The 27,480-nt window shown below is 35.5% G+C and overlaps 1 protein-coding gene across 2 annotated transcripts; it reads right to left on the bottom strand.

Annotated features, from left to right (window-relative positions):
• Nucleotides 1-4,907: 4,907 nt before the first annotated feature.
• Nucleotides 4,908-27,028, bottom strand: CLC-F (chloride channel F). Of its 2 annotated transcripts, XM_088109239.1 has the most exons (9): nucleotides 26,316-27,025; nucleotides 18,187-18,589; nucleotides 16,346-16,540; nucleotides 8,507-8,961; nucleotides 7,904-8,008; nucleotides 6,812-7,045; nucleotides 6,461-6,673; nucleotides 5,819-6,051; nucleotides 4,908-5,250 (listed from the first exon to the last, which is right to left on the bottom strand). In XM_088109239.1, the coding sequence occupies exons 1-9, from the start codon at nucleotides 26,673-26,675 to the stop codon at nucleotides 5,169-5,171; spliced, it is 2,280 nt and encodes a 759-aa protein (XP_087965365.1). In that variant the 5' UTR covers nucleotides 26,676-27,025; the 3' UTR covers nucleotides 4,908-5,168. The 2 variants fall into 2 exon arrangements, with proteins under 2 accessions (XP_087965365.1, XP_087965364.1); XM_088109238.1 differs by lacking the exon at nucleotides 4,908-5,250 and having other exon boundaries at nucleotides 5,658-6,051; nucleotides 26,316-27,028.
• Nucleotides 27,029-27,480: the final 452 nt, after the last annotated feature.

The following is a 27,480-nucleotide window of genomic DNA, read 5'->3' as shown; positions in this document are numbered from 1 at the left end:
ATATTATAAATTGGTGATGTCTTTGCATATATATCTCCTATATTTGGAATGCCACACACTTGAATTTCAAAATCAATATTTAATAAGTTTTGAATTTTCTATTTTTATATAATTTTGAATAGTGAACAAATCTTTATGAAGGTATAAATATTTTGATTAAGAAATAATTGGTTAAATTAGTTCAAAAAATTAGTTAAATACGTTATGAAGTTGATTAAACATTCAGGTAAATTATATAAATTTGCACAAACATGGATTTCAAAATCAATGTATATTAAACTTTTAATTTCTCATTTATGGAATAATTTGAAGTTATTAATAGTTTAAGGAAGACGACTTTATTAAGAAATGCAAACATTGAAAATGAAAGGTAGTTCGTTAAATTAGTTCGCAAAAGTAGTTAAATACGTTATGAAATTAGTTAAATGATCCTACAAACTTCAACAAACACATGAACTTCAAAATCAATGTTTATTAAATTTCCTATTTTTAGAACAATTTTGAGAGATTCATAGTTTTCAAATGTAAGTCATTAAACTATGTTGAGAGTTTGGTTAAAAAATTTTATAGAGTTGATGCTATAAAAATTGTTACACTTAATTAGTTTAAGAGGTTAATGAAAGAAGAAACTTACACATTATATATAATTAATTTATTAATTATCCATAATAATAAACATTAGACACAAATGAATTTATTATCAGAAAATTTGTGCATTTGAAAAGCATCCAAAACAGCAAAATTGTTACAACTCTTCTTGTAAATATGGCAACTTAGTTGATTATTTTCCTAGAGTGATGCTTCTTCTAAGGCTACTGTAAGAATTACAATAATAATTATTTTCCTTTGTGTTGGATAATCTATCCATCTTATAATCATTACACAATTTAATTAGATTTCAAATATTTTATATTAATTTATTTAATAACTAATTTAAGTATAATATTTCATTATTGAAGTCACGTTATGAAATAGGTGTTTATAAAAAAATCGGTTGTCCTAAGATAACTTGTCTTCCTTTAAATAGCATAATCTTCCTGCCTTCCAAAATAAATTCAATGAAAATTATTGTACAAATTTACTCATAAGTAAATATAAGAACTTAGAAAATAAAGTATTAGAATTGATAGGTATTTTAAAATAATGAAACTGAGTATTATAATGTTAAAATAATTCAATAATATAAATAGAATTTCATAAACTCGTTTTATTATCTAAAATACTCATCATCTCTCTATAATTCTTTCTCTGAGTTCTCTTTTCATTCTCTCTACAATTTCTAACTCCTAGATCATCTGTTTGACGATCAAGAAGTGTCTAAGAAATCACGGCAGTGAATCCTTCATTCTCTACCGATCAGATTTCATTCTAGAGCAAGTAAGTTTCTACTCCCTTTTTTAAATCTGTAGTTCAAGACACATGCGGCTAGAAGTTTCCTCTCATGTGTCGTTCCCTTGTCTTTTGTAGTTTCTTGTTGATCAAAGGTCTTAAGGACTCATTTTAATCATAATTTTGTGCTTTATAGGAGTTTCTAGAGTTCCTTAAACTTGAAGCAAGGGTTGTGAATATATAGAACTTGATATCATCCCTATTAAGGTAAGAGAAGTTAATTTGTTTGTCTTTAACTTCATGTTACAAAGTATGAGTTATGTTTGTTAGATTGTGATGAGTTATGTTAGGATGTATATATTGTGGTAGAGATAACTTATGTGTGATGTTTGTCGTATGGTGGTGGTTTGATTGATTAATTATATTGGTTGGAGTGTTCTTCTTATGGTAGTGTGGCCTTATTATATATAAAAGTTGTTTAGGAATAGAGCTAATGAAAGTTAAGTATTGAGGGACATTTTTTTGGGTTAAAACTAGGGAGGTTAGTAAGAGATTCTATAGTAGGTATGTTGGCATGATATTTGGTATTTGTGATCCGTTTTTAAGTCATTTAGAAATTGTAATAGTACTTAGATAGCAAAAAAAATATGATGGAGAATATAGAATTTGTAGAAATTGAGGACTCGTTTAGTGTTAAAATGGGTCTTGATAGGTGAAATCTTGAAATAAAGGTGGAAATGGAAAATCACTGAGTGCACAATTTGTTTTGGACCATTTATGACTTGTTGAGAGATTAATATTACTAAATTGTGATGATGAATGAGAGTTTTTGAATTATGGACTATAGAATGGAGTTTTGGTTAGGGTAAGTTAGAAATTTATTTTATGGACAAGTGTAATATGGTTTGGTTTGAGTCATACACATTTGAAGAGGATTATTTGGGTTCTAAAATATCAAATTAGAGTAAGAGATGTTGGTAAAGATGTATGAGTTGAGACTTGTGAGTTAGAGGGGACTAGAATCTACATAATTGAAGTTCTGCATAATTTTGCAGAGTCGTTGGGCGAGTATTATAGTGGTTAGGCGAGTTCCCTAGTTGGGCTGGAGAAGCTCTATGTTTGGGCTCTCGTTGGGCGAGTGGTTTGTGCTTGTTGGGTGCCATGATTTAGGCACTAGGCGAATGGGTTTGAGTTGTCTTGGTTGTTTTGTTTTCTCTTTTCTTTTGTGTTTTGATTTAAATGGTTTGGTGTTATATTTAATGCTCAAATTATATGATTTGAAAGATATTATGGTATGGAAATTGTGATTTAACTTAGGTATCGTTTGGAAAGAATTTCTATGGTGAAATTCTTAGTGGTGGTTTCAAGTAAATTATATATTTATGTAGGGACTCAGTCTTGAAAGTTATCTTGATACTTTAATAATCGCGTCATTTGAAATAGATAAGGGATATGGTGAGGAGTAACATGAGGTCTTAGTCTATGGTTTAGTGTTCTTTGTCCATAGGTAGTAGACGAATTAACCTTGTGTGGTATCTTGGGGGACCATCTGTTTCATCACTACAAGTGTAAAACTTGTCATAGTCTGACATCAATACATTTATCTGAATGGTTTTATCTAGGTCAATGACATGATTAGGATGATTGGTTTGATTTGGTTGGAATAAAATGTATAATAAAATCTTAGTGTGTGATGTTTGTTTCTTTTTACATTAGCCTATCCTATTTTTGTGTTTCTAGGTTTATCTATTAATGTATGTTGGGTATTGTTATAATTATCATCTGGTGGGTGTGAACAGAGGATGATGACATCTCGCTAGAGTAAGCTTTGGAGGATGATGTTATAGATGTGTAGTTTCTTAGTATAGATTTTTTTTGTATAGATACAATAGAAGTAAAGCTTTATATATATAACTAGTTTTCTTCTCTTTTAGGGTGTGTTCACTTGAGGGAGGAGATTTGAAAGAGAGGGAAATGATGGATTTGAGGGTATTTGAGAGTAAATTGTGTGTTTGTTTTTTTTAAGGAATTTGAGGATGATTGAGAGTAAATTTAGAAGTAAAATTTGTGAAAGTTTGTGTGGGATTAGATTGATTAAAAAAATGTTTGATGGATAGAAAATAAAGATTACCAAATTGTCCTTAATGGTAAATATTTTTTTTAAGAATATAATATAAACCGTATAAGTGGTATAATTATTATTATTATTATTATTTATTACTAATTAAAACATATTAGTTACGTTTTCACATGAATGGATTACAGGATTACGTTTTGACATGAAACATAATACTTTTAATTTAAAATTGATTATATCATTATTACATTTAACATCAAAGTTAGAATTATAAAATTATAGGAGAGTAGAAAGGATATTTCTTGTGGAATTCCTTCTAATATGAGCACATAAGTCATGATAAGAAAAATCATCTATCCCACAAATTCGCTCTTTGCTGTTTGTGTAATTCTCGTAAAGAGAAATTTAGGTGAAAACGAACACAACATTAATGTTGTAAATATATAATAGTTTTATCGTTATTTTGGATAATGATTTGAATATTTTATATTTCCCTTAAGTTCAATTGTTATATTTTATTGATAATATGATATTTTTTATTAATAGTGATACTAATTAAATGAGATATTATTGAAAAAATACTGAAATTAATTTCTTATGGTATATTTAAATTTATAAAAAAATTATGTTTTAAAAAAATGGAAAAAATAATCTTATTTTCTATTATTTGTTTAGAAGAATTTAGAAAGAAGTTCATTCATCCGCATATAATGTTAAAATAATCTACCACGTACTTTTGGTAGGGTTGTTTGATTATTGCCAACCTTCTCTTAAATATATTGATATTCATTCACTCATAAATATATTGAGTGGATGCATTTAATTTATTTCCTCTTTCAATATAAATTTTCTATTGATAACAAATTTTCACAAGATAATATTATTTGTTATACCTCACTTCAATTTTAATTCTAAGCATTTCTCATAATTATGATTGAATATAGCCATGTTAATTTATTATAAAATCTAACCAGTCAAACTAATGTTTAATATAAGTATCAATTTTTACGACTTATATCATTATAAAATTGTAAAACTTTACAACAAAATTTTAAAATATTTTAAATAAATAATGATAGAGACATCCAGTCTAAGCTTTTGATCAAATAAAAAAATAAAAACATATCTCATGTTAAGTTTTATATTTAGGATTATCAATTATTAATTAATGAGTTTATTGACCTTATAATTAAAAGTTGCATTACAAATTTATTAACATGTTTAGATAAATATATATAGTAAACAAATATAAAATCATATCATAAGACAACATGCAAGATGTTTATTAGGTATTAATTAACACTAAATAAATAATATCATATTTAAATATAAAAAATGATTCAATTCTTTATTTTCAATAAATTAAGAAAAATTTAACCAGAAAAGAAAACTCAATAAATATTTGATTTTGATCCATTTTTCATTTTCTTAACAGTTTTTCTAAAAGATACTTATAATTTGGCCCTATGTTGGGTAAGGAAGATCAGAAGAACAAAAGGAATGATTTTCAGTGTTTGAAGAACACTTGTTTTCTATTTCCCTTTGTATTCCAAAGTCCTTTGCTTCTTATATAGTTACTTTACACGCTGCAGTGTCCTAATTTATGCAAAAGAATCTGAGGCTATGATTTAGAATGCTGATGATCTTAATTTGTGGGGGTTGGAAATATTTTCTTCCTTATCAAATGACCATTTTTTTGGCATTATAATATACATCAATTATATAGTCTCACTTTTCAAGGCAACCAAAAAGATAGAACACGTTAATGACCATTTGTTGTTGTCACTGCCAAACTGTTATCTGTCATATTTTGATAGGCTGTTTGCCTGTGATTAATCTCTTTCCTGCACATAAAACATACAAAAATCAACACAAAGATACTCCAAATTGCTTTTAGCGTTTCTCCTTAGAAGGCAATTGAGACTTTAGAGAACTTCAGAAATTAAATATGTCTATAAAAAGAAAAAGTTAAATATGTGGATAGAATTTGGTTGTATAAACACAAAAGATATGTATTTCAGAGAATTTTTCCTTAAACTAAAATTAGCTTCTGCATAGACTAATTTACATTAGCTTCTCGAAAATCTAATTTTAACTTTTTCATAGACTAATTTTAACTCATGAACAAATTGATTTCTTTTTTTCTAGTTTTTTTCATCTTAAGTTCCTGTGGAGATGTTTCTCCAACAACTTTCATTCAAAAACTAGAAAGTTGCACGATATTAAACATCATTTCCATATGCTCAACTACTAATTAAGCTATCTAGTTTTATAATGGAAAAAGAATAACCACTCTAACAACAGTAAAGATCCAAAGGGCAGAGCTAATGGCATTCTATAGGCTGCAAAGGGAAACCCAGATTTGGTGTTGTGTAAGAGTATAATAAACAAGAATCAGATTCTAAGAAAAACCTGAGACAATGCCATAGTGCATCATAATGAAGAAGACCAACAATTCTCCTTTTTCTTTCTCTACTCTGATCTCCACCACGTTTAACCACTGGTAATTGCTTGATGCCCTTGGCTTCCATCAACTCTTTGGCCATAGCCAAACTAGTATTTGGATAGCAGGTCAAAATTCCTCGCGCTCGTCCACGATAGCTCATCCCTCGAGTACAAACAGAGGAAACAAGGCATGTGTTTGACTGTCAAATATCCAATTTGAATTATCATTAGAGATTTAGAGACTAATAAATAACATCTTCAAGAATAAATTAGTGACAATTCTATCCTAGCAGTATAGCATGAAGATCCAGACATGAATTTCAGTAATGTATTTTCTCAGCAGTGCATATAAAATTCACTCATCAAAGCATTATTAGAACTCCAAAAGATAAAAGCAATAGTAGCAATTCCGTTCTTGCTGGACCAAAATCTTGAAGACAGTTTTCTCAGTCCAGTTTGTGGCTAAAAAGTATTCAGAAAATAGTTCTTGCCAACATTTGTTTTTCTTTTGCAGGAATTATACAACTTAGAAAAACAAATGTTTCTATAACATTTTACAAGCAGACATGGCTCTCAAAAAGGTAAATAGAAGGGGCATTTTCTACGTACATCCACAACCACTAAACCACTCTTCAAAGTGTCATGAGACTCCTGAGACAGACACCTTCTTATGTCACCATATGTCAATATTCCTTCTAGAAAATCTTCTTTATCAACTACCAGCACACAATTTTGCTGGCTGTCATGCATCAATTTTATTGCATCTTTCAAGATTGCAGATGACAAAACCTTACAATATTGTTTTGACATTGCCTGGGAAACCTGATAACCAATAATAATAGAGTCAAGGCAACAGGATTTACAGATTAAAAAAAAGGACAAGTCAACAGGCTACACAGTTATCAGCAAAAGATGGACAATGGCAATCATCAAAAGAAATGCAAAAAATCTTTTCTCAACCTGAAGATTGTCCAGAAGAAGTTCCTTGTCAGTTGTTTCAAGATCAGCGCCATCCCCAACAATATGGAGCTCTAAATCATTCCCATCATTGACTTGTCTCCAGTTACCCTCATTATCATCTCCAGCATGTGAAACTGGAGAATATCCTCGTAATGAGCTACTTGCATCTGGTGTATCACTCTCCTTCGCCTGGTTTGTCACTGAAGGAACCCATATTGCCAATCCAACAGCTCCCTAAGGGCAATATTCACAAAGGCAAATATGAGAACAATAAAATATAAGCAATTTTCACTACAATAAAAAGATGACCAACTCAAAAGTTAAGGGCGATGGGAAACCTGAATAAAACAAGGTTGAGGTTCAAAGTTAAAGCCACAAGTTCTGGTTGATAGAAAATACTACATGCATTTACAATGGTAGAGTAGTTGAAACAAGTATTAACGCTAATTACAAATATCTGCTATTTGGGAAAATTTCACAAGAACTAAAAACTTGAATAATTTATCCCTTGCTAAAATATGCAAAACAGCATCACTCAATCAATGCTCTCTCTCATTCCATTAAGTGGAAATACAAAACATGGATGTTGAAAAAGAAAATACCAATTTCATTAAGCTACTGCCGCATTATGAGTTGTAGGGTTAAAGTTGTTAATGTGAAAAGGAAAGGTTGCATTGAAAAGAAAAAGTCGCCTAAATAAGCAATAATGCCTACACATGAATTTGAAGTAACAGAACATTATGCAATTCTTTTGTAACTGCGTAGATGAAAACGATAATACACATTTCAACTTCATATCCAAACACAACAAAGTCATGGCATCATAAAGAAAGAATTTCTCTTGCCACGGTGTAATATAAGATATATGGAATTATGGATCGCCATCAATATGACGCAGGAATTGTGTCAGTATACCAATCATCTTTAATAATTCAGCTGCCAAAAAGAAAGATATACACTGGACACTTTTGTTTTACAATTGAGATTGACTAATTTTTCTTAGTCATAGAAACTTTCAGAGCAGCGGAAAACTACACATGCAACAAACTGCAATTTTCTTATTTTGCTAAGAGAATTTCATTGAAGGGTTACCATGAGGGGAAGCAGTATCCTATAATCTTTTGTCAGCTCGAACAGAAGTAGAACTGAAGTCAAAGGAACAGAACAAACAGATGCTAATGTAGCCGCCATCCCAACCTGCAGAAGTTAGACTAACTTGTAACTGCGGGAATCTTCATCAGCCAAATGAATAATTAAAAGAAATCCTTCCTACACTGGACAGAAAGCTAGCAGAAAGAAGGATCTCCAGCAGCCTCTCAAAACTTTGCATTTTGCAGCGAGTTTTTTAAGAATAATAAATAATTGAAATATTAAAATAAAATAATATTTTCTTTTAGTTTTGGAATTTATTTTCAAAACATAGAATTAAAAAAATGAATAATAAAACAATTACATATAATATGATTTGCAGACTCGATATTTTAATATTTCAATAATGAAATTATAAAAGTATTATTTATCAGCTTTTTATTCATTAAAATAATTGTGTTTTATTCTACATTTTACTTTTCTTTTCTTCCTTACCAAACAATTTAAAAATCATCTTACTTTTGATTCCTTTTCTTTACCTTCTCCTTTCATTATTTTCCCTTTCTTTCCCAAACCAAACATACTCTTACAGTATAGTCATCTTACCAGAGCATATGCCGGGGGCTGAGCAACAGCAGCATTTCCAGGAATTGCTGAATTAATAACTTCAGCGGAAAAGCCTCCAAATACAGCACCTGCTGCAGCACCTATCATTAAACTTGGTGCATAAAGACCACCAACTAGCCCAGATCCCTTGCAAAGAGCTGTTGCAATGACCTTAGAAACTACCAATTGAGTTAGAAGCCATATTCCAGGAGCTGAAGCACTCTTTCCAGTACGTAAAATTTCTTCCACATTTGTGAAACCCCAATACAATATTCCAGGATATTTAAGAGCAATAATCCCAGCTCCGAAACCACCTAAAGCAGGGCAGACCACAGTAGGAATGCCGAACTTATCCTGAATAAACTTAAACAATTTGGTGAACCAAGCAACCAAACGAGTCATGGCCACACTTATAACACCACAAAGCATTCCCAATATCAGGTATAGAGGTAGCTCTGCAAGCAACATCGTGATCACATATCAGAATCAAGAATCATGGTAAGGTTCTCTTCTATTGAAAAACAAATAGTTGAGCTTAATACTGATAGACAATAGAGCTTATGTACATTGGAACATAAGCAAAAACGTTTCAGTTCAATACAATGTGATCAAGGCTTTTTTGAATAAAATATTTTAAAAGACGAGAGAAAATAAAGTAAAATAAATAATTCTATGTGTAAGAGAGAGAAAAAAGAGAATATAATGAAAATTGTTTCTCAATTATGATATATACTCAACCTTCGTGAATACAGAAATACCACACAATTATTAGTTACTATATTTAAATGATACACTGACAGACATAACCCACATCTCTAACACTCCTCCTCAAGCTAGGACATATATGTCATATGGGTTAAGTATGGTACAAACATAACTCATTTCAGAATCCTGCTTCGTGGATCACCATCTGGCAAGTGTGGATGATGTAAAAGAATTTTTTAGAGTCAGAACCGTTTAGGAGTTTCTAATGAACTGAAATTTAAGAATTTGTTGCTAATAATTAGCGTGATTTGTTCCCAAAATAAATTTTGGTCTGATTGATAGAATATAACTGATTCCAAACTCCTCTTTATTTCCATTTTTAGATACTGATTCCCGGGGATTGAAGGAGAAAACAACAAAAAAAAAAGACCACTGAAAAAAGGAAGGGAACACAATGAAGAACACCCAGGCAAATGTTGCAGACAGTAGGCCTCTGAGACTCATGAAAAAGGAACACAGGCCAAGGTGATAGATGAAGCTACTAAACCAGGGACCTCCAAGGTTCAAACTTGAAGTATCACAACTGGACTAACCATACTTAGATTTGAGCAGTGGTGGAAAAATGAAGTCCCATATTGGTAAGTAATACAGAACACGAGTGCACATATAAAGCAAGGGAAGGGATGTCAAGTCCAGCTGGTCAAGTCATTTTAGACAGACAATCCTATTCGAGTTGAAGTCAGAATCACAAGATCTGACCTCACATTTCACCACATAGAAAAATTTGCGTGGCCAGATCACAATTTCCAACATATCATAGAGTTGCATTTATACATTGACTAGTGGCCTATTTATAAATGTTATTGAAGTTCTTTGGCAAAAATATTGGATAGAATAGTTTAAGTTATCTTTTAAGAAACTTTGTAGAAGTTGTTTTCTGTTGTATCTATATCTGTCAGTTAGAGTCCTAGGGGTGGACTTTATTTTGTTTGTTTATCTCCCTCTTTGTACTTTTGCTGTAAAATACACCTCTCTCTCTCTATTCTGCCTCATGTGCAGCTTCTTTGCACGGCTCAACCAAGGGTGTGACATCCACGCGCCACTTCTGGTCACCAAAGCAATGCCGTATCACTTCCTTTGGTTTCGTTTACCTTTTTGGTACTTGTTTCAACCCTCTTTTCACTTTCCACTACTGATTGAAATGCAGAGAATGTTGAACACCTTGTGTTGTGCGTTTCTGTTTTTAACCTTTCCTTCTCCAAAAATGTTGTTAGGACCTGTCCACTCTTTTTTTGTGCCTCCCACAATTACTTCAGAAAAGCTTAATGGCAAAATTTACCTATCTTGGTTTGCAGCTGTTAAGCTTTAGTTTCTTGATCAAGGTTTCCATGATCACTTGAAAAAGGACAAAAGTGAAATATCATTAGGAAGTGTTGAACAAAGGAAGAAGCTAGATTTTCAACTTCGTGCTCTACTTAGGCAATTTGTGGAACCCAATATCTTGGGAACCCTGACAACAGTTAAAATAAAACGTGTAAATCCTTTAGGAATGTTAGGATATTTATCCTATTTTATCATCATTATAGTGTGTCAAGGGTTACCCTATTTATCATGATTATATTGTGTCTAGGATTACCCTAATTATCATGATTATATTGTGTCTAGGGTTACCCTATTTATCATGTACTTGTGTATCAATTTATTCTTATAAATAGAAGATTGTGAGAGGGATCAATTAAGCCCTCTAGAATTATTTTACAGTTTCAATCTTAAGTTGTATCAGAGCGGGAGCTGGTTTTTGTCTCGTAATATATATTTGTCCGGCGCCACAGTTCTTCGTTGCCCGCCACCGTCCGCAGCTGCCCGCGCCGGCCACTGTCCACCGTCGGCCACCGTCGTCCGTCGTCGGCCACCGTCCGACCATCGTCGCCACTGGCCACCGCCCACAGTTGTCGGCCACCGTCGTCCATCACTTTCACAGTTTCCTTCGTCTAAACCCTTAGGGTTTTCTTGTTCCTCACTAGTACTATTCGTCTTCTTTAGAAATGGCGTCTGGCAGTACTCTTTCCTTCTCTGGAAGTCCATCAATTACCTCCGAGAAGCTAAATGGAAAAAATTATCTATCATGGTCTACTGCCGTTGAAATGTGGTTCCTTGGCCAAGGGCATTATGACCACCTTGAGCGAGATAGAAGCCATGTGCCTACTGAAAAAGCTGATCAGTGGAAACAAGCAGATTTCCAATTGTGTGCCCTCTTATGGCAATCAGTGGAACCCAAACTTCTTGTATCTTTGAGGGCTTTCAAAACTTGTCACTCCTTTTGGAAGAAAGCCCAAAGCATTTATGCCAACGATATTCAACGTCTCTATGACACTATGAACAAGCTTGCATCTCTTAAAATGGCAGACCAAGATATGGTGTCCTTCATGGCTGAAGCCCAATCTGTTGTCGAAGAACTAGGGATGTTTTTGGAAGTAGATCCATTAGAGGATATCAAAAAGAAGCTAGACAAATTTTACATCGTGTTGATCCTTCGTGCCCTACATCCCGATTTTGATCATCTCAGAGATCAACTTCTAACTAGTCATGAGGTCCCCTCTATGGAAACATTGACCACTCGCCTTCTGCGTGTCCCGGTACCTCAAACTCAAGAAGCGCATGAACTAGTGGAACCATCTGTCATGGTTGCCACACGAGGAAGAGGAGGACGCGGCACTAGAGGAGGAGGACGAGGAGGTCGGGGACGTCCTCAATGCACATATTGTAAAAGGATGGGTCATACTCAAAAGAATTGTTACTCCTTACATGGTTTCCCTTCCAAAACCGCCAATATTTCGAAGACTGAAACTTCCACTTCTATGTTTTCTGAGGATGAATATCAAGAGTATTTAAGGTTAAAGTCTAACAGCTTGGCACAACCATCTCAATCTCCCAATACATCAACAGCCTGCGTTTCTCAATCTATGGAAGGTCAAAATTCATGGGTAATTGACTCAGGTGCTTCTGATCACATTTTTGGTAATACCTCTTTGTTCTCATCTATTTCCTTTCGAGAAAAACCTCATTTCATAACCCTTGCAAATGGATCTAAACTTCTTCCAAAGGAGTCGGTCATGTTTCTTTGTCTCCCTCCCTCAATCTCAACTCGGTCCTTTTTGTCCCTAATTGTCCTTTTAATTTAATTTCCTTAAGCCAATTGACTAAAATGTTAAATTGTTCAATAACCTTTGATCATAAATCTTTTGTTATACAGGAGCGTGGTTCGGGGAGACAGATTGGAGAAAGATATGAAGTTGGCGGATTATACCATTTTGGATCTCGTCCAAGGGTGTCCTGTGTTGCTGCTCCTAATCCTAAAGTGCTACATGATCGACTTGGCCATCCTCATTTGTCCAAATTAAAAAAGATGTGTCCTGAACTTAGTGGTCTCCAAACCTTAGATCTTCCTTTCCAAAAAATGTGAGTCATGTCAATTAGGAAAACATGTTAGATCTTCCTTTCCTAAAAGGTCTCAATCAATATGTAATTCTAGTTTTTCCATCATCCATTCTGATATATGGGGACCTAGTCGTATCTCCTCCTTTGGTTTTAGATATTTTGTTACCTTTATTGATGAATATTTAAGATGTACTTGGGTTTATCTTATGAAAAATCGTTCTGAATTGTTAGCTATCTTTACATCCTTTTTGAATGAAATCAAGAATCAATTTGGTCAAGTAATCAAAATATTAAGAAGTGATAATGCAAAAGAGTATTTCTCATCCTCCTTTTCTGCCATCTTGAGTTCTCATGGTATCTTACATCAGTCTACTTGTCCTCATACACCACAGCAAAATGGTATAGCAGAACTAAAAAATAGACACTTGGTTGAAACTGCCCGTACCCTTTTGCTTGGTGCCCATATTCCTGTCCATCACTGGGGGATCCCATCTTAATTGCATGTTATCTTATTAATAGGATGCCCTCCTCCTCTCTTGATAATAAAGTCCCTTTCTCCATTTTGTTTCCTAATGATCCTCTCTTTCATACATCTCCCCGAGTGTTTGGCTGTGTATGTTTTGTTCATGACATGTCTCCAGGTCTAGACAAACTCTCCGCTCGTGCTCTCAAATGTGTCTTCTTAGGCTATTCTCGACTTCAAAAAGGATATCGGTGTTACTCTCCTGAAACTAAGAAGTATTACATGTCTGCCAATGTCACATTCTTTGAAAAGACTCCTTACTTCTCTCCATCTGTTCAGGATGTTTCTATCCTCCAGCAGGTCCTTCCTATTCCAATGGTTGAGTCAAATAGCTCCACTATCTTTGTCATTCCAAGTCTTGATCACAATTCTTCTACACCTGTTTCTCCACATACTGAGATCATCCCACACAGGGCCCCAATGGATAGTCCACCTCCCCAAGACAATGGTGAATCTCCTACTTCAGATTCTTCTCCCTCGTCACCTCCTCCCACGCCTCCTGGTGCAAATGATTCAGCATGGCCTATTGCCCTCAGAAAAGGTACTTGTTCCACTCGAAACCCTTTCCCATTTATAACTTTCTAAGCTATCATCAATTGTCGCCCTCCTATTTTTCTCTTTTATCCTCAGTGTCCTCTGTTGTTATACCCAAGAATGTGAAAGAAGCACTTGATCATCCTGGATGGCGACAAGCTATGATTGTAGAAATGCAGGCTCTTGACCAAAGTAATACTTGGGAGCTGGTGCCCCTTCCCCCAGGAAAAAAGGCGGTTGGTTATCGATGGGCGTATGCAGTTAAAGTTGGCCCTGATGATGAAATTGATCGGCTCAAAGCTCAGCTTGTTGCAAAAGGTTACACTCAGGTTTATGGTCTTGATTATTGTGACACTTTCTCTCCTGTAGCCAAGATGACTACTATTCGTCTCTTCTTTGTCATGGCAGCCATTCGTCACTGGCCACTTCATCAATTGGATATGAAGAATGCCTTCCTACATGGTGATCTTGAGGAAGAAGTTTATATGGAGCAAACTCCTGGGTTTGTTGCTCAGGGGGAGTCTGGTATGGTATGCAAATTGCATCGATCTCTACATGGCCTCAAGCAATCCCCACGTGCTTAGTTTGGAAAGTTTAGCTCCTTTGTTCAAAAATTTGGGCTAAAATGAAGTGAAGCAGACCATTCAGTTTTTTATTGTCATTCTTCTCTCGGGAAATGTGTTTACTTAATAGTATACGTTGATGATATTGTCATTACAGGAAATGATGCTGTTGGAATATCTCAACTAAAAGAGTACTTGTGTAGACATTTTCAAACCAAGGATCTTGGAAGTCTCAAATACTTCTTAGGCATTGAAGTAGCACAATCAAAAGATGGAGTTGTAATCTCCCAAAGGAAGTATGCTATTGATATATTACAAGAAACAGGCATGATTGATTGTAGACCGGTAGACAGTCCCATGGACCCAAACCAGAAATTAAGGACAGAAGAAGGTGAATTATTCTCCGATCCAGAGAGGTATAGGAGGCTGGTTGGAAAACTGATTTATCTCACTATTACAAGGCCAGATCTATCATTTGCAGTTGGAGTGATTAGTCAGTTCATGCAGGCTCCATGTGTTGACCATTGGAATGCTCTCATTCGCATTCTAAGGTATGTAAAGAAGACTCCCAGGCAAGGATTGTTAATGAAGATAAAGGAAGCATTCAGGTCTCTGGGTATTGTGATACAGATTGGGCAGGTTCACCTATTGATAGACGGTCTACTACAGATATTGTGTTTTTCTGGGAGGAAACATCATTTCATGGAAAAGTAAGAAACAGAATGTAGTAGCTCGATCAACCGCGGAAGCCGAGTATAGGGCAATGGCATCAATAACATGTGAACTTATATGGGTGAAACAATTCCTTCAAGAGGTTAAATTTTGTGACATCCATACTATGAAGATGTATTACGACAATCAAGCTGCTCTCCACATTGCATCAAATCCAGTGTTTCACGAGAGGACTAAACATATAGAAATTGATCGTCATTTTGTTCGTGAAAAGTTGTTGACCAAAGAAATACGTACTGAGTTTATTGGGTCAAACGATCAACTCGCACATGTATTGACCAAGTCATTAAGAAGTCCTCGGATTGAGTTTATTTGTTCCAAGCTTGGTACATACAATTTGTATGCTCCAGCTTGAGGGGGAGTGTTAGGATATTTATCCTATTTTATCATCATTATAGTGTGTCAAGGGTTACCCTATTTATCATGATTATATTGTGTCTAGGATTACCCTATTTATCATGATTATATTGTGTCTAGGGTTACCCTATTTATCATGTACTTGTGTATCAATTTATTCTTATAAATAGAAGATTGTGAGAGGGACCAATTAAGCCCTCTAGAATTATTTTACACTCCAAAAATGTTGTTAGGACCTGTCCACTCTTTTTTTGTGCCTCCCACAATTACTTCAGAAAAGCTTAATGGCAAAATTTACCTATCTTGGTTTGCAGCTGTTAAGCTTTAGTTTCTTGATCAAGGTTTCCATGATCACTTGAAAAAGGACAAGAGTGAAATATCATTAGGAAGTGTTGAACAACGGAAGAAGCTAGATTTTCAACTTCGTGCTCTATTGTGGCAATTTGTGGCAATTTGTGGCAATTTGTGGAACCCAATATCTTGGGAACCCTGACAACAGTTAAAATAAAACGTGTAAATCCTTTAGGAAGAAGGCTTAGAGTATTATTGCAGAAGATTTAGCAACTTTATGATTTTGCCCATAAACTTGTATCTCTTAACAAACAAATCATGACATGACATCATTTGCTATTGAAGGTCAATATGTTGTTTAGGAGTTAAATATGTTCTTATAAATTATTCTAACAAATATTGAGTTTAGGGTTTAGACTTAATAATGGGTTTAGGGTTTAGACTTAATAATTACTCTACCATACTCAGTTTTAATAATTATTCTAACAGATACTAAGAAATGTGAAATTCTTAGGAAGTCATAAGTATTTTTCATAATTCATATATGCAATACTTTCACCAAAATCCTTCAAGAAATGTGCCATTAGCATCGTCAAAAGAACCAATAATATGAAATAAAAGATGTGAAAAGGCACATATGATGACAAACCGAAAACTGCAATGTATTAATACAAAGCAGGGTTTAAAGAGAAGTACCAGCAGCAGATTTCAAATCATACTCGGGTATTGTGAAAGCTGATTTGATCCCCTGTAAAACATTTGATACAGTTGATGAGATAACAGAAGCCAGTATAATCATGGCAGTTGTAAATGGAGGAGAGTTCTCTGCTCGGAGAGGCCTCAGCACAGTTTCAATAGCAAAGAAACAACCAGCAACTGGTGCATTGAAGCCTGAAGAGAAGAAAATTGAAAGCTAACATTTGAAAACTGTATATAACAGTTTATTATATTTAATTCAAAGCTCTATACAAAAAATCATTCAGAAGCTGCCAAAGAGTATTGTGTAAACTAAATGCTGATCAAAACTTTATTAAGGTCTGTTCAACGTATTTTCTGTGACATAACAGAAAGAATAAATGCCAAATGGCTACAAGTTTATTAGCTAAAACAACTCATTACTTACGAAATAACATCAGCAACACAGTTTTTTCATAAAAGAATAATTTAAGACAGGAAAGGGAACAGGAGGATCAATCACAAATCCTCTTCGGTCACAAGAAGGGAGGAGCAGGGGAGAAAAAATAGCTGATATAAGCATCCCAAGTTTCTTTTCTTGTCTGACCCTGCCCTTTTGCAACAAGTAACTAATATTGAGCTGACTGTTAAGCTAGAATTAAAAAAAATGGAAAGAAACTAAAACCAAAAATTCTTCTCCCTCTTTTGTGTGACATGGCTGGTTTCCTTAGTCCCAAAACTCAGTCCATGGTCATTTTCAAGGGAATGGAGCAGTTTGTTGATGTACTTAGTTTTCTCTCAGTACAGTTATTTTTATTTTGTTTCTTTAAGGGGGATGTTTTAAATTTCTTAACTGTACATTCTCTTTTTCCTTACAAGTTTCTTTTGTATAAAAAAATAAAAATAAAATAAAATAAAACTCGGACTTGCTGTTAGAAAGGGCTGCCTATGGAGGCTCTGAACAAAAAGGCTGAGTGAAACATAAGAGTGCAGCCATTGGGAGTCACTTCTCAAGGGCAGTACTAGATAACGATGCAGGAATTTTGGGATGCCAAAGTGCCATATCAAAAAGTATGACATATTCAGTGGAGTACTTAAGTGGTTTGGTTCTCCCCTATTGACAGCAACTTTTTAAGGAAAATTTCAACATGTGAAGGGAGATAATCAGTAAAAGGAAATACCACCCTGTGAAGAATGGCAGTCGCAAGGGCTGGGATTTATTCAGATAGTGGTCAGATCTCCCTCTGCAATAGAAATGCTATACAGGGTATTTTCAGCTATGTTGTTACTATCAAGTGTCAAGCTATAGCAGTTGTCATTCTTCTTTTATGAAAAAGTAGAAAAAAACTAATAACACATCATGTATACTGGGATATATTAGGGGAAAACTACAATGAGTACATACATATTGGCAGGCATATGGTGAACCAATAAATAATTTTCTTCTTTAGCAATTTTTCATTCATTAAATCACCATTGAAAACATTCAAGGAGGTTTAAATGATCAGAATATGAAATGAACTGTTAAACTCCAATGGAGAGAGAAAAACTAAGCTGAAACCATGTAACTCTTAGACAACACAGATATTTTATTTATATTGAGAAAAAAGAATCAATATAATAAATAGAGGAAATTTGATATTCTCTAACAACAAAGATATGATATATGGGATTAATTAAAAAAAATTCTAATAATACATATATAATCTAGACATTCCTCATTATATAGAATCAGCACCTTATTTTTATAATTATAACAATATTCCTTATTGTATAGGACTAGCACCTTATTTCTATAATTATAGCATGAACAAACATCAAATGCATTTTAAAAAGTGACTTTGACAATATTGCAGGCTAACCTGACGAAATTCCAGCCGCTGCACCAGCTGCAACAAGTGCTATTTTCCTTTCTCTGTTGTGTTCCATCATTAGTGAGAATCCGTTGGCACATGACTTCCCAATATCAACACTAGGACCTTCAGGCCCCAATGAACAGCCAGTACCTAAAGTAACTGCAGCCTGAATAGCCTTTATTGTCGGAAAGATTCCTGCAAGAAAATCAAAACCTTGTGTTTGAGAGGCAGTGGATTGCTTTATTTGGTCCAGTATTTCCAGTAAACCACACATCATTCCGACAATGACTCCTCCAGTGACAGGTATTAAAAGGATTCGATGCCATGTATCAGCCAATCTCTGAATACGAAGCCAGGCAGCACCCTCAATTGGAGTACCAGCCCATACCCATTCATGTATTATATGCACCTAGATTACCACATTCCAGTATACGTCAGATAGATCATCTTCCTCAACAAGTTTGGCAAAGATCGTTAGTAACATTAGAATATGTATAACCACATAGCCCCCAACCAAATGATTATGGTGTTTGATTTATGATAGAAACAAAAAAAAAAAAAACAGGTATCAAAGATGGCTTGGTAACCATGACAGCATAATTTATAAATGCCCAAATTCTCACAAGACAATATTATGAATACAAAAGTATACAACTACAAGCAAGCCTTTTTTCAGTAGATGGGTCGACTACATGGATCAAATGAGATCATAATTTTGATTGTACTTGTTTCTCCTAAAAATTTTAGAAGTCTCCTTCTTCCTCTAAACGCTAGTGTACCTCCATCTGATCTATTTTCCTTACTGCGGCTTGTGTAGGAGTAAGTCCTCTCCACACATGACCAAATCAACAAAATTAATCTCAATAATTAAAGTAATAAATAAAAGAAAACAGCTACAAAAAGACTTATAGATTGTTAAGAAGTGGACTTTAAGCATAACTCAACCCCACAAAATCGGCTCGTAAGGTGAGGTCTGCATCCACTTATATACTTTAAATTGACCTTATCTCTAATCGATGTGGGACTTCCAACACATCCCCCTCACGCCGAGATATATACATCTCGAGCATGAAACTAGACATTAATGGGTAGTCCGATAGCGGCCCAATAGCGGGTGGAACAATATGCCCAACAAACAATAAATATCGCTAGGATAGACTCTAACCATATCTCTGATACCATGTTAAGAAGTGGACTTTAAGCCTAACTCAACCCCACAAAACCGGCTCGTAAGGTGAGGTCTGCACCCACTTATATACTTTAAATTGACCTTATTTCTAGTTGATGTGGGACTTCCAACATAGATGATATAGCTGCCAACGAAGAATACTAGAAAAAGGGAACTTGTAATCATTTCAGTCAATCGTGATTTATGCATTGCAGACCAAAGTCACCAAAGCTCTAGCATATCATAGTTGTTCTTGGATTTTGTAAATAGATCAGAATGAATGGCCAAAAAAGAATTTTATATATATATATATATATATATATATATATATATATATATATATATATATATATATATTGTTAGATGTTAAGTTGTGTGTTTCTGTTAATTGGGCTTAGCCCATTCTGTATTTAGGGTTTAACCCTTATCTTACATTATAAATAAACTACCCTATGTGTATGCTAAATACATAAGGGAGATTTCTCCTAATCTTCTTCACTATATTCAATATGGTATCTAGAGCACAGGAATAGTTCCAGTCAATTCCACGGTCTCCGGCACTCATCACTGCCGCTGTCGTTGCAGTCGTCGCCGCTGCCGTCGCCGCCGCCACCGTCGCTGGAGTTCCAGAATCGACCGGCGACCACACCATCGGAATCGTCTCGACCAGGCGACCACCGTGGTACGAAGATCGCGGCGAACGGACCACCCACGCGCCTCCACGCGCCGCCGCAAGAGTCGCCGCTACCGCCGCGCGTGCCGGCGCGTCGCCGGAGCTTTCCGCCACCGATCAGCACCGCTGTGATCGCCTCCTCGCCCTCTTTCTGGATCTGTGGTCGTTGCGTCAATCGGAGCACTTTGAATTTTTAGGGTTTCTCCCTCTCCATGGCTGCCCAACTTGATGATCGGAGTCGGTCTCGCCAACCAGGTAAAGGACGTCCAAAATGTGACCACTGTGGCAAGCTAGGCCACAAAATTGATAGATGTTATGCATTTCATGGACGTCCTCCTCGACCTATAGTAATGGCTAATTCTGATCCACCTCCCCGATCACCGTCTGCAGACCATCCTACTTCATCAAATACCATAAATAACCCTTTACTCTTTCAAGAATTTCTCAGATGGTATGAGGACCGTCAGCACTCTAGTTCCACTACATCTGCTTCTGTTATACGCACAGGTACTCCTTTTGTTGGTCTGACTCACTCTCTCGGATCTTGGGTCCTTGACTTAGGTGCCACCGATCATATCACTGGTAACAAGTCCTTGTTTTCTTCCTTGTCATGTCCGGCTAATTTACCCTCGGTAACGATGGCTGAAGGGTCTAGAGTCTCATCTCATGGTATTGGTACTGTTCATATTTTTCCGTCCATATCCGTTGATAATGTACTTTATGTCCCTGGGTCTCCTTTTAACTTATTGTCCGTAAGTCGTCTAACTCGTTCCCTTAATTGTGTTATTTCATTTACCAAAGATTCTGTTTGGTTGCAGGACCGGAGTTCGAAACACATGATTGGCACAGGATGTGAGTCTCATGGCCTATATCATCTCAGCCCTTCTCCACATGCTGGCGTAATCATGGAGTCACCATCCCTTCTTCATGCTCAGTTAGGTCATCCCAGTCTTGCCAAACTACAGCAACTTGTTCCGAGTCTGTCCAAATTATCAAGTTTGTCATGTGAGTCTTGTCAGTTAGGTAAACATACTCGTAGTTCCTTTCCTCGTAGTGCTTCACAACGAGCGTCATCCCCCCTTTTCATTGGTTCATTCTGATATTTGGGGACCTAGTCGTGTTAAGTCAACTTTAGGATTTCAGTATTTTGTTACCTTTATTGATGACTATTCCAGATGTACTTGGTTGCTTCTCATGAAGAATCGTTCTGAGTTGTTTTCTATTTTTCAAACTTTTTTCAATGAAATAAAAACTCAGTTTGGGGTTTCTATTCGCACTTTACGTAGTGATAATGGCCGTGAATACCTTTCTCAACAGTTTAAACATTTTATGGCTTCTCATGGCATTCTTCACCAAACCTCATGTGCTTATACCCCTCAACAAAATGGGGTGGCTGAGCGCAAGAATAGACACCTTATTGAAACAACTCGTACCCTTCTCATTCATGGTCAAGTACCCTCACATTTTTGGGGTGATGTTGTTCTCACGGCATGTTATCTTATCAACCGCATGCCATCTTCCGTCCTAGCGAACAAAATCCCTCATTCTATCTTATTTCCTCAAGACCCTCTACATCCATTACCTCTTAGAGTTTTTGGGTCTACATGTTTTGTTCATGATTTTAGTCCTGGTCTTGATAAGTTATCTCCTAGGTTTCACAAATGTGTCTTCTTAGGATTTCCACGGTCACAAAAGGGCTATAAGTGTTTTTCCCCTTCCCTCAATCGTCATTTTATCTCTGCTGATGTCACTTTTGATGAATCTTCTTTTTACTTTACACATTTATCTTCTAGTTTTGTACCTCTCCCTGTTACTGTTGATATTCCTCTTATCTGTGATCCTCCTGGTGATGTTCCACCCATTTTGTCTCCTCCTTCTTTAGACTCTCATTCACCACAGGATCGTCCTTCACCACCACCCCTTCAGGTTTATAGTCGCCGCAATTGTCTCCCTCATGACTCACTTCCAATGCCGCCTCCTGTGTCTCCTCCGGCTCCAGCAAATGAGTCTGACTTGCCTATTGCCCTCCGTAAAGGTATACGCTCTACCCGTAACCCTTCCCCCCATTATACTGTTCTTAGTTACCACAGATTATCTCCATCTTTTTACACTTGTCTCTCATCCATTTCTTCTGTGTCAATTCCTAAATCTGTGGGCGATGCCTTAACTCATCCTAGCTGGCGTCAAGCTATGCTGGATGAATTAAGTGCTTTACAGAAAAGTGGAACTTGGGAGCTTGTCCAATTACCATCTGGAAAGTCTGTTGTTGGTTGCAGGTGGGTGTATGCTATCAAGGTTGGCCCTGATGGCACAATTGATCGTCTGAAAGCTCGACTGGTTGCCAAAGGCTACACACAGATTTTTGGTTTGGATTATGGTGATACTTTTTCTCCAGTGGCAAAAATGACCTCTGTTCGGCTATTCATTACCATGGCCGCTCTTCGACAATGGCCTCTTTACCAACTTGATGTCAAAAATGCTTTCCTAAATGGTGATTTGCATGAAGAAATTTATATGGAGCAACCGCCTGGCTTTGTTGCTCAGGGGGAGTCATCTGGATTGGTATGTCGTCTTCGCAAATCCTTATATGGCCTAAAACAATCTCCTCGGGCCTGGTTTGGTAAATTCAGCTGTGTTGTTCAACAATTTGGTATGTCTCGCAGTGAAGCGGATCAATCAGTGTTCTATCGCCACTCAAGTGCTGGATGTATTTACTTAATAGTGTATGTTGATGATATTGTTCTCACAGGAAGTGACTATCTCGGCATCTCTCAGATGAAACAACACCTTTGTCATCATTTTCAAACCAAAGATCTTGGCAAACTCCGGTACTTTTTGGGTATTGAAGTAGCACAATCCAATGATGGTATTGTCATATCTCAGAGGAAGTATGCGTTAGACATCTTGGAGGAAACAGGGTTAATGAACTGTAAATCTGTTGAGACACCTATGGACCCTAACATCAAACTCTTACCAAATCAGGGGGAGCCTTTCTCAGATCCTGAACGGTACAGAAGATTAGTTGGTAAATTAAACTATCTTACTGTTACGCGTCCTGACATTTCCTTCGCAGTTAGTGTGGTGAGTCAGTTTCTAAACTCCCCATGTGAAGACCATTGGGATGCAATTGTTCACATACTGAAGTATATTAAAGGATCACTTGGAAAAGGTTTGCTATATGGCCCTAACAATGATACAAAAATCGTTTGCTAATCAGATGCTGATTGGGCTGGTTCCCCTTCTGATAGGAGGTCTACTTCTGGATATTGTGTCTCTATTGGTGGCAACCTGATATCTTGGAAAAGTAAGAAGCAAAGTGTTGTGGCAAGGTCTAGCGCAGAAGCAGAATATAGAGCTATGGCATCTGCTACCTGCGAGCTTGTGTGGCTTAAACAATTACTTAATGAATTGAAATTTGGAGATGCCACTCACATGACACTTATATGTGATAATCAAGTTGCTCTTCATATTAGCTCTAACCCTGTCTTCCATGAGAGAATCAAGCACATTGAAGTTGATTGTCATTTTATTAGAGAAAAAATCATATCCGGAGATATCAAGACTGAGTTCGTTAACTCAAGCAACCAGTTGGCAGACATATTCACCAAGTCCTTACGAGGACCTAGAATTGACTATCTTTGTAACAAGCTTGGAACATATGATTTATATGCTCCAGCTTGAGGGGGAGTGTTAGATGTTAAGTTGTGTGTTTCTATTAATTGGACTTAGCCCATTCTGTATTTAGGGTTTAACCCTTATCTTACATTATAAATAAACTACCCTATGTGTATGCTAAATACATAAGGGAGATTTCTCCTAATCTTCTTCACTATATTCAATATATATATATATATATATATATATATATATATATATATATATATATATATATATATATATTACGTAGAAGCTGGCCAATGAAGAGGCAGACCAACAAAGCACATGAGAGGAAATTTCCACAAGGATAAAAGCTAACAAAAATCCACAAAAACAAAAAAGATGCATACACCCTCAAGGCCAATTTGGTAGGGTGAAGTATTTAGACCAAGGTAGTCAAAATTGAGATTTAAATCGTAAAATCGTAAGATCCTACGATTTTACACAGTATTTATGAGTTAAATTTCACGCATAATCATAACATAGTAGAATTGGTAAGATCATTGTACAAAATTGTAAAATTGTATAAACCTATGGTTTTTTCAAATTTTCTGATGCACTACCTCTCCACCTTCTTGAGTAAATGAATTCAACTTAAATTAAACCTATACCTAACTAAAAGTTAATGTAATTATAAAATTTCATTGTTATGTGTGTTGTCACCACATTTCATTCAATTAAAAATTAATACAATTATTATTACAATTCATTTCCCAATTAAAAATTAATACAATGCTGCGACACCACAACACCACCCAATTAAAAACTAATATAATTAAAATTTTCCTTTTTTTTCAGCCACAAATTGTAGATACACACAAAACAGTTATTTTGGTTAAAAGGTCAAACCTAAGGTGGTGGTGAAGAAAGATGATGTTCTTACTATCCCACTTCTAGAAGAGGAGAATGTTCTTATTAATGTGCTTCATGAAGGAGATAGAGCTAATAAAGATCCTTTTAGTTTTGTTTTAATTTGAATGGTTTATAATAGATGAATTAAGTGTAGTGAAGTATTGAGAAAGTGATGAATTTTGTAAACTTAAGTTTGATTAAGTATTGACAAGGGATTAATTTTATTTTCATGGATGTGTTTAGTGATATATATTATGTTTGTATAAAAAGTAAAATCTATGATCTGGGTTACGATCCCATGATTTACAATTATATGAACCCTTCACAATCCTAAGTATAATCTCGATTTTAACCACCTTGGTTCAGACAGAGGCTTTATGCACCAGACTGAATAACTACAGCATATATTATGAGTTGTCTAATTCCTAAACCAGCCCTACTTTTAATAATTTAAGACACTACTTCACTTCTAAGATTAAACATTAGAGAAAATGAACTTTGATAGCTCTACAATAGGGGCAGTCCAATAAAAAACAAACAGTCCAAATAAGATTTGGGTTGTTGAAACACAAGTATTACTAACTCTTTCTACTAACATTATACTATGTTATGTTTTTGTTCCTATCCACTAAGATCCACGCTCACATTGCATATGCATTGAAAGAGTCTTGGTTTTAGAACTTGAACATCTTGCATCCATTAAATGAAGTTGTATAACAAACAAAGTGCAACCAATGCTAAGAGCAAGTGAGCAACTCAAAATTTGTTTTTTGGAGAGAGATTAACAACAGCAACCACTGCAAGCTTTTCATTAATGGATAGAGTCAGACTACATGAATTAGATGCACTATTGAGTTCATCCATAAATCCACAATAGCAAGCATCTCAAAAAATGTTACATAGTGAGAAATTGACAATGATGACCATCAATCACTTTACTAATAATGGTTGGAATTGGCTACATGAACCAAATGGCACGATAATGTTTATTTGTAGTCCACTATAAGCAACCAGTGCAAAGAACAAGCGGAAATCCACTCAAGCAAAGCAACTCAAAAACCGTCCTTTGGAGAGAGATTTACAACAGCAATAACCATCGGGCCTTCTACCAACAAAAGGAGTTAGGGCACAAATCGAATTACACTATTCAATCATAAATAATGTCTAAGCACAAACTAGACCTATAAATCCTTCCTAATGTCTGACCAATAGTTTTTATAGGTCTCCCTCTACATCCAGTAATTGGAACCATACTTAGAAAGCACCTGGTACTGGTATATGTTTCTTGTAATTACCCTGTCCATCACGTTTTACATTATAATTAGAAGACTTCCTTTAAAGAGAATCCAACATGCACTAAGTCTCAACATTGTTATGGCAGCAACACCATGGCAAAATGCAAGGTGGATATTTTGCTAACCACCTAAGCAAGTTTGAGAAGGGAGGCCATAGTGGTATGTTTATATGGAGGAATTGTGGCCTTCCACCATTCACCATTATAACACTGCTAAGTACTATGGTGAATTTTGGTAGGCAATACACAGGGTTGTGGAGAAAACTCCACAACTACCAAGATTTCTCGGCAAATAATTTGGCACAACGTCATGGATTTTGGACTCTCTACGACAATAATTGCATCCACATTTGTCTACAAAGTCAAGGATCCCAGTTAAACTACAACTTAAAACCTTGGTAACTATTCATTTGACTATGTCCACCATCATGTGATCTATTAGTCAAAAATAACTGAGAGATCAAGATAAAAAGATAGAAATTTTGGCGTACCCCTTTATTGAAAAAGGCAACAAAGAGGCCAGTTGTGAGTCCAATGAGGCAACCAATGAGTAGCAACGCCCATTCAGGAGGTGCACTGTCGCCAAGCACCTCAACAGAAGAATCAAGATCCACATCGTGATGATGCCGATTTTGTTCCCTTCTATCTCTATCCCTGTCTCTATCTCTATCTTCTTCCTTCTCAATGCGCTTGAAACTCTGTCGGTGACCCGACAACCTTAACAAATCCCTCAAACCTTTGTTGTTGCTGTTGATGCCGCTGCCGCCATTGACGACGGCCAACTCCGACCCTCGAGCTTCCACGTCATCCTCCGACAGCCCCAGAAGACGGCGCTGATCGCTCTCCGACATCGAAAAACTCCCTCAGATTCCTTCCACACCCATCAACCAAAGGCTCCCGCTTTCCAAAACCCACTTCTCAAATCGCGTGAATTCCAAAACCCGTGTCTCAAATCTCGTGGATTTCAAAACCCATTTGAATGGAGCCACGGTGAAGGAATGGATCTCGCGGAGTCACTGTTCCATGTGGCGCATAAAATGGAAATGGCGTTAGGAACGTTTCCAATCACTTTGTTTTAGCATCCAATCAAAATCGAAAACACTGTTTGCGTCTTCTTTACTTCTCACAACACAACACAACCTTCTCTGCCTTCCCTTCTTCTTCTCTTTCCAGAAAGCGTGTTTTCATCAAGATTGAAAACAACGTCCACCTTCTTTTTTTTTCATAATTTTCAAAAATTGTTTTATAATAATTGGTACATAATTTAATTATTATAACAATTACATTAATAGACTCTCACAATACAAGGTTTTTGACATTTTTTTACTAAATATTAAAAAATTGGTGAGATATCAAATATATTCAAAACTTAACTTTAATTCAAAAAAAAATTTAAATGATCTCTTTGTTGTTGTATATATAAAAAGAAAATACGTAACAACTAAATTAAATAATTTAGAAACCACTATAATGTTGAATTAATCATTTCTAAACGAACTATTAATCATATAAATAACTATATGATAAAATTAGTCTAACTTATGTTAAGATACATAGTTAGTATTTAAGGTTAATATATTGTTTATCGATTACATCGTTCAATTAATCATTCTCCATAAACATCATTAATTTTTAGAAACAAAAATTGTCATTTTA

The sequence above is a fragment of the Vigna umbellata genome, chromosome 3, assembly GCF_029865625.1.
Source record: "Vigna umbellata cultivar VRB3 chromosome 3, Vumbellata_1.0, whole genome shotgun sequence".
Taxonomy (NCBI): Eukaryota; Viridiplantae; Streptophyta; class Magnoliopsida; order Fabales; family Fabaceae; genus Vigna; species Vigna umbellata.
The sequence above is the reverse complement of the archived record's forward strand: the minus strand, read 5'-3'. Positions and strand labels throughout refer to the sequence as shown.

Excerpts from the sequence above, each read along its gene's own strand:
- CLC-F (XM_088109238.1), bottom strand. The coding sequence starts at position 26,675 with ATGTCGGAGAGCGATCAGCGCCGTCTTCTGGGGCTGTCGGAGGATGAC. Across the intron at positions 18,590-26,315 it reads TTGCCTTTTTCAATAAAGGG|GTGCATATAATACATGAATG; the intron begins GTACGCCAAAAT and ends GTGGTAATCTAG. Across the intron at positions 16,541-18,186 it reads AGCGGCTGGAATTTCGTCAG|GCTTCAATGCACCAGTTGCT; the intron begins GTTAGCCTGCAA and ends TCTTCTCTTCAG.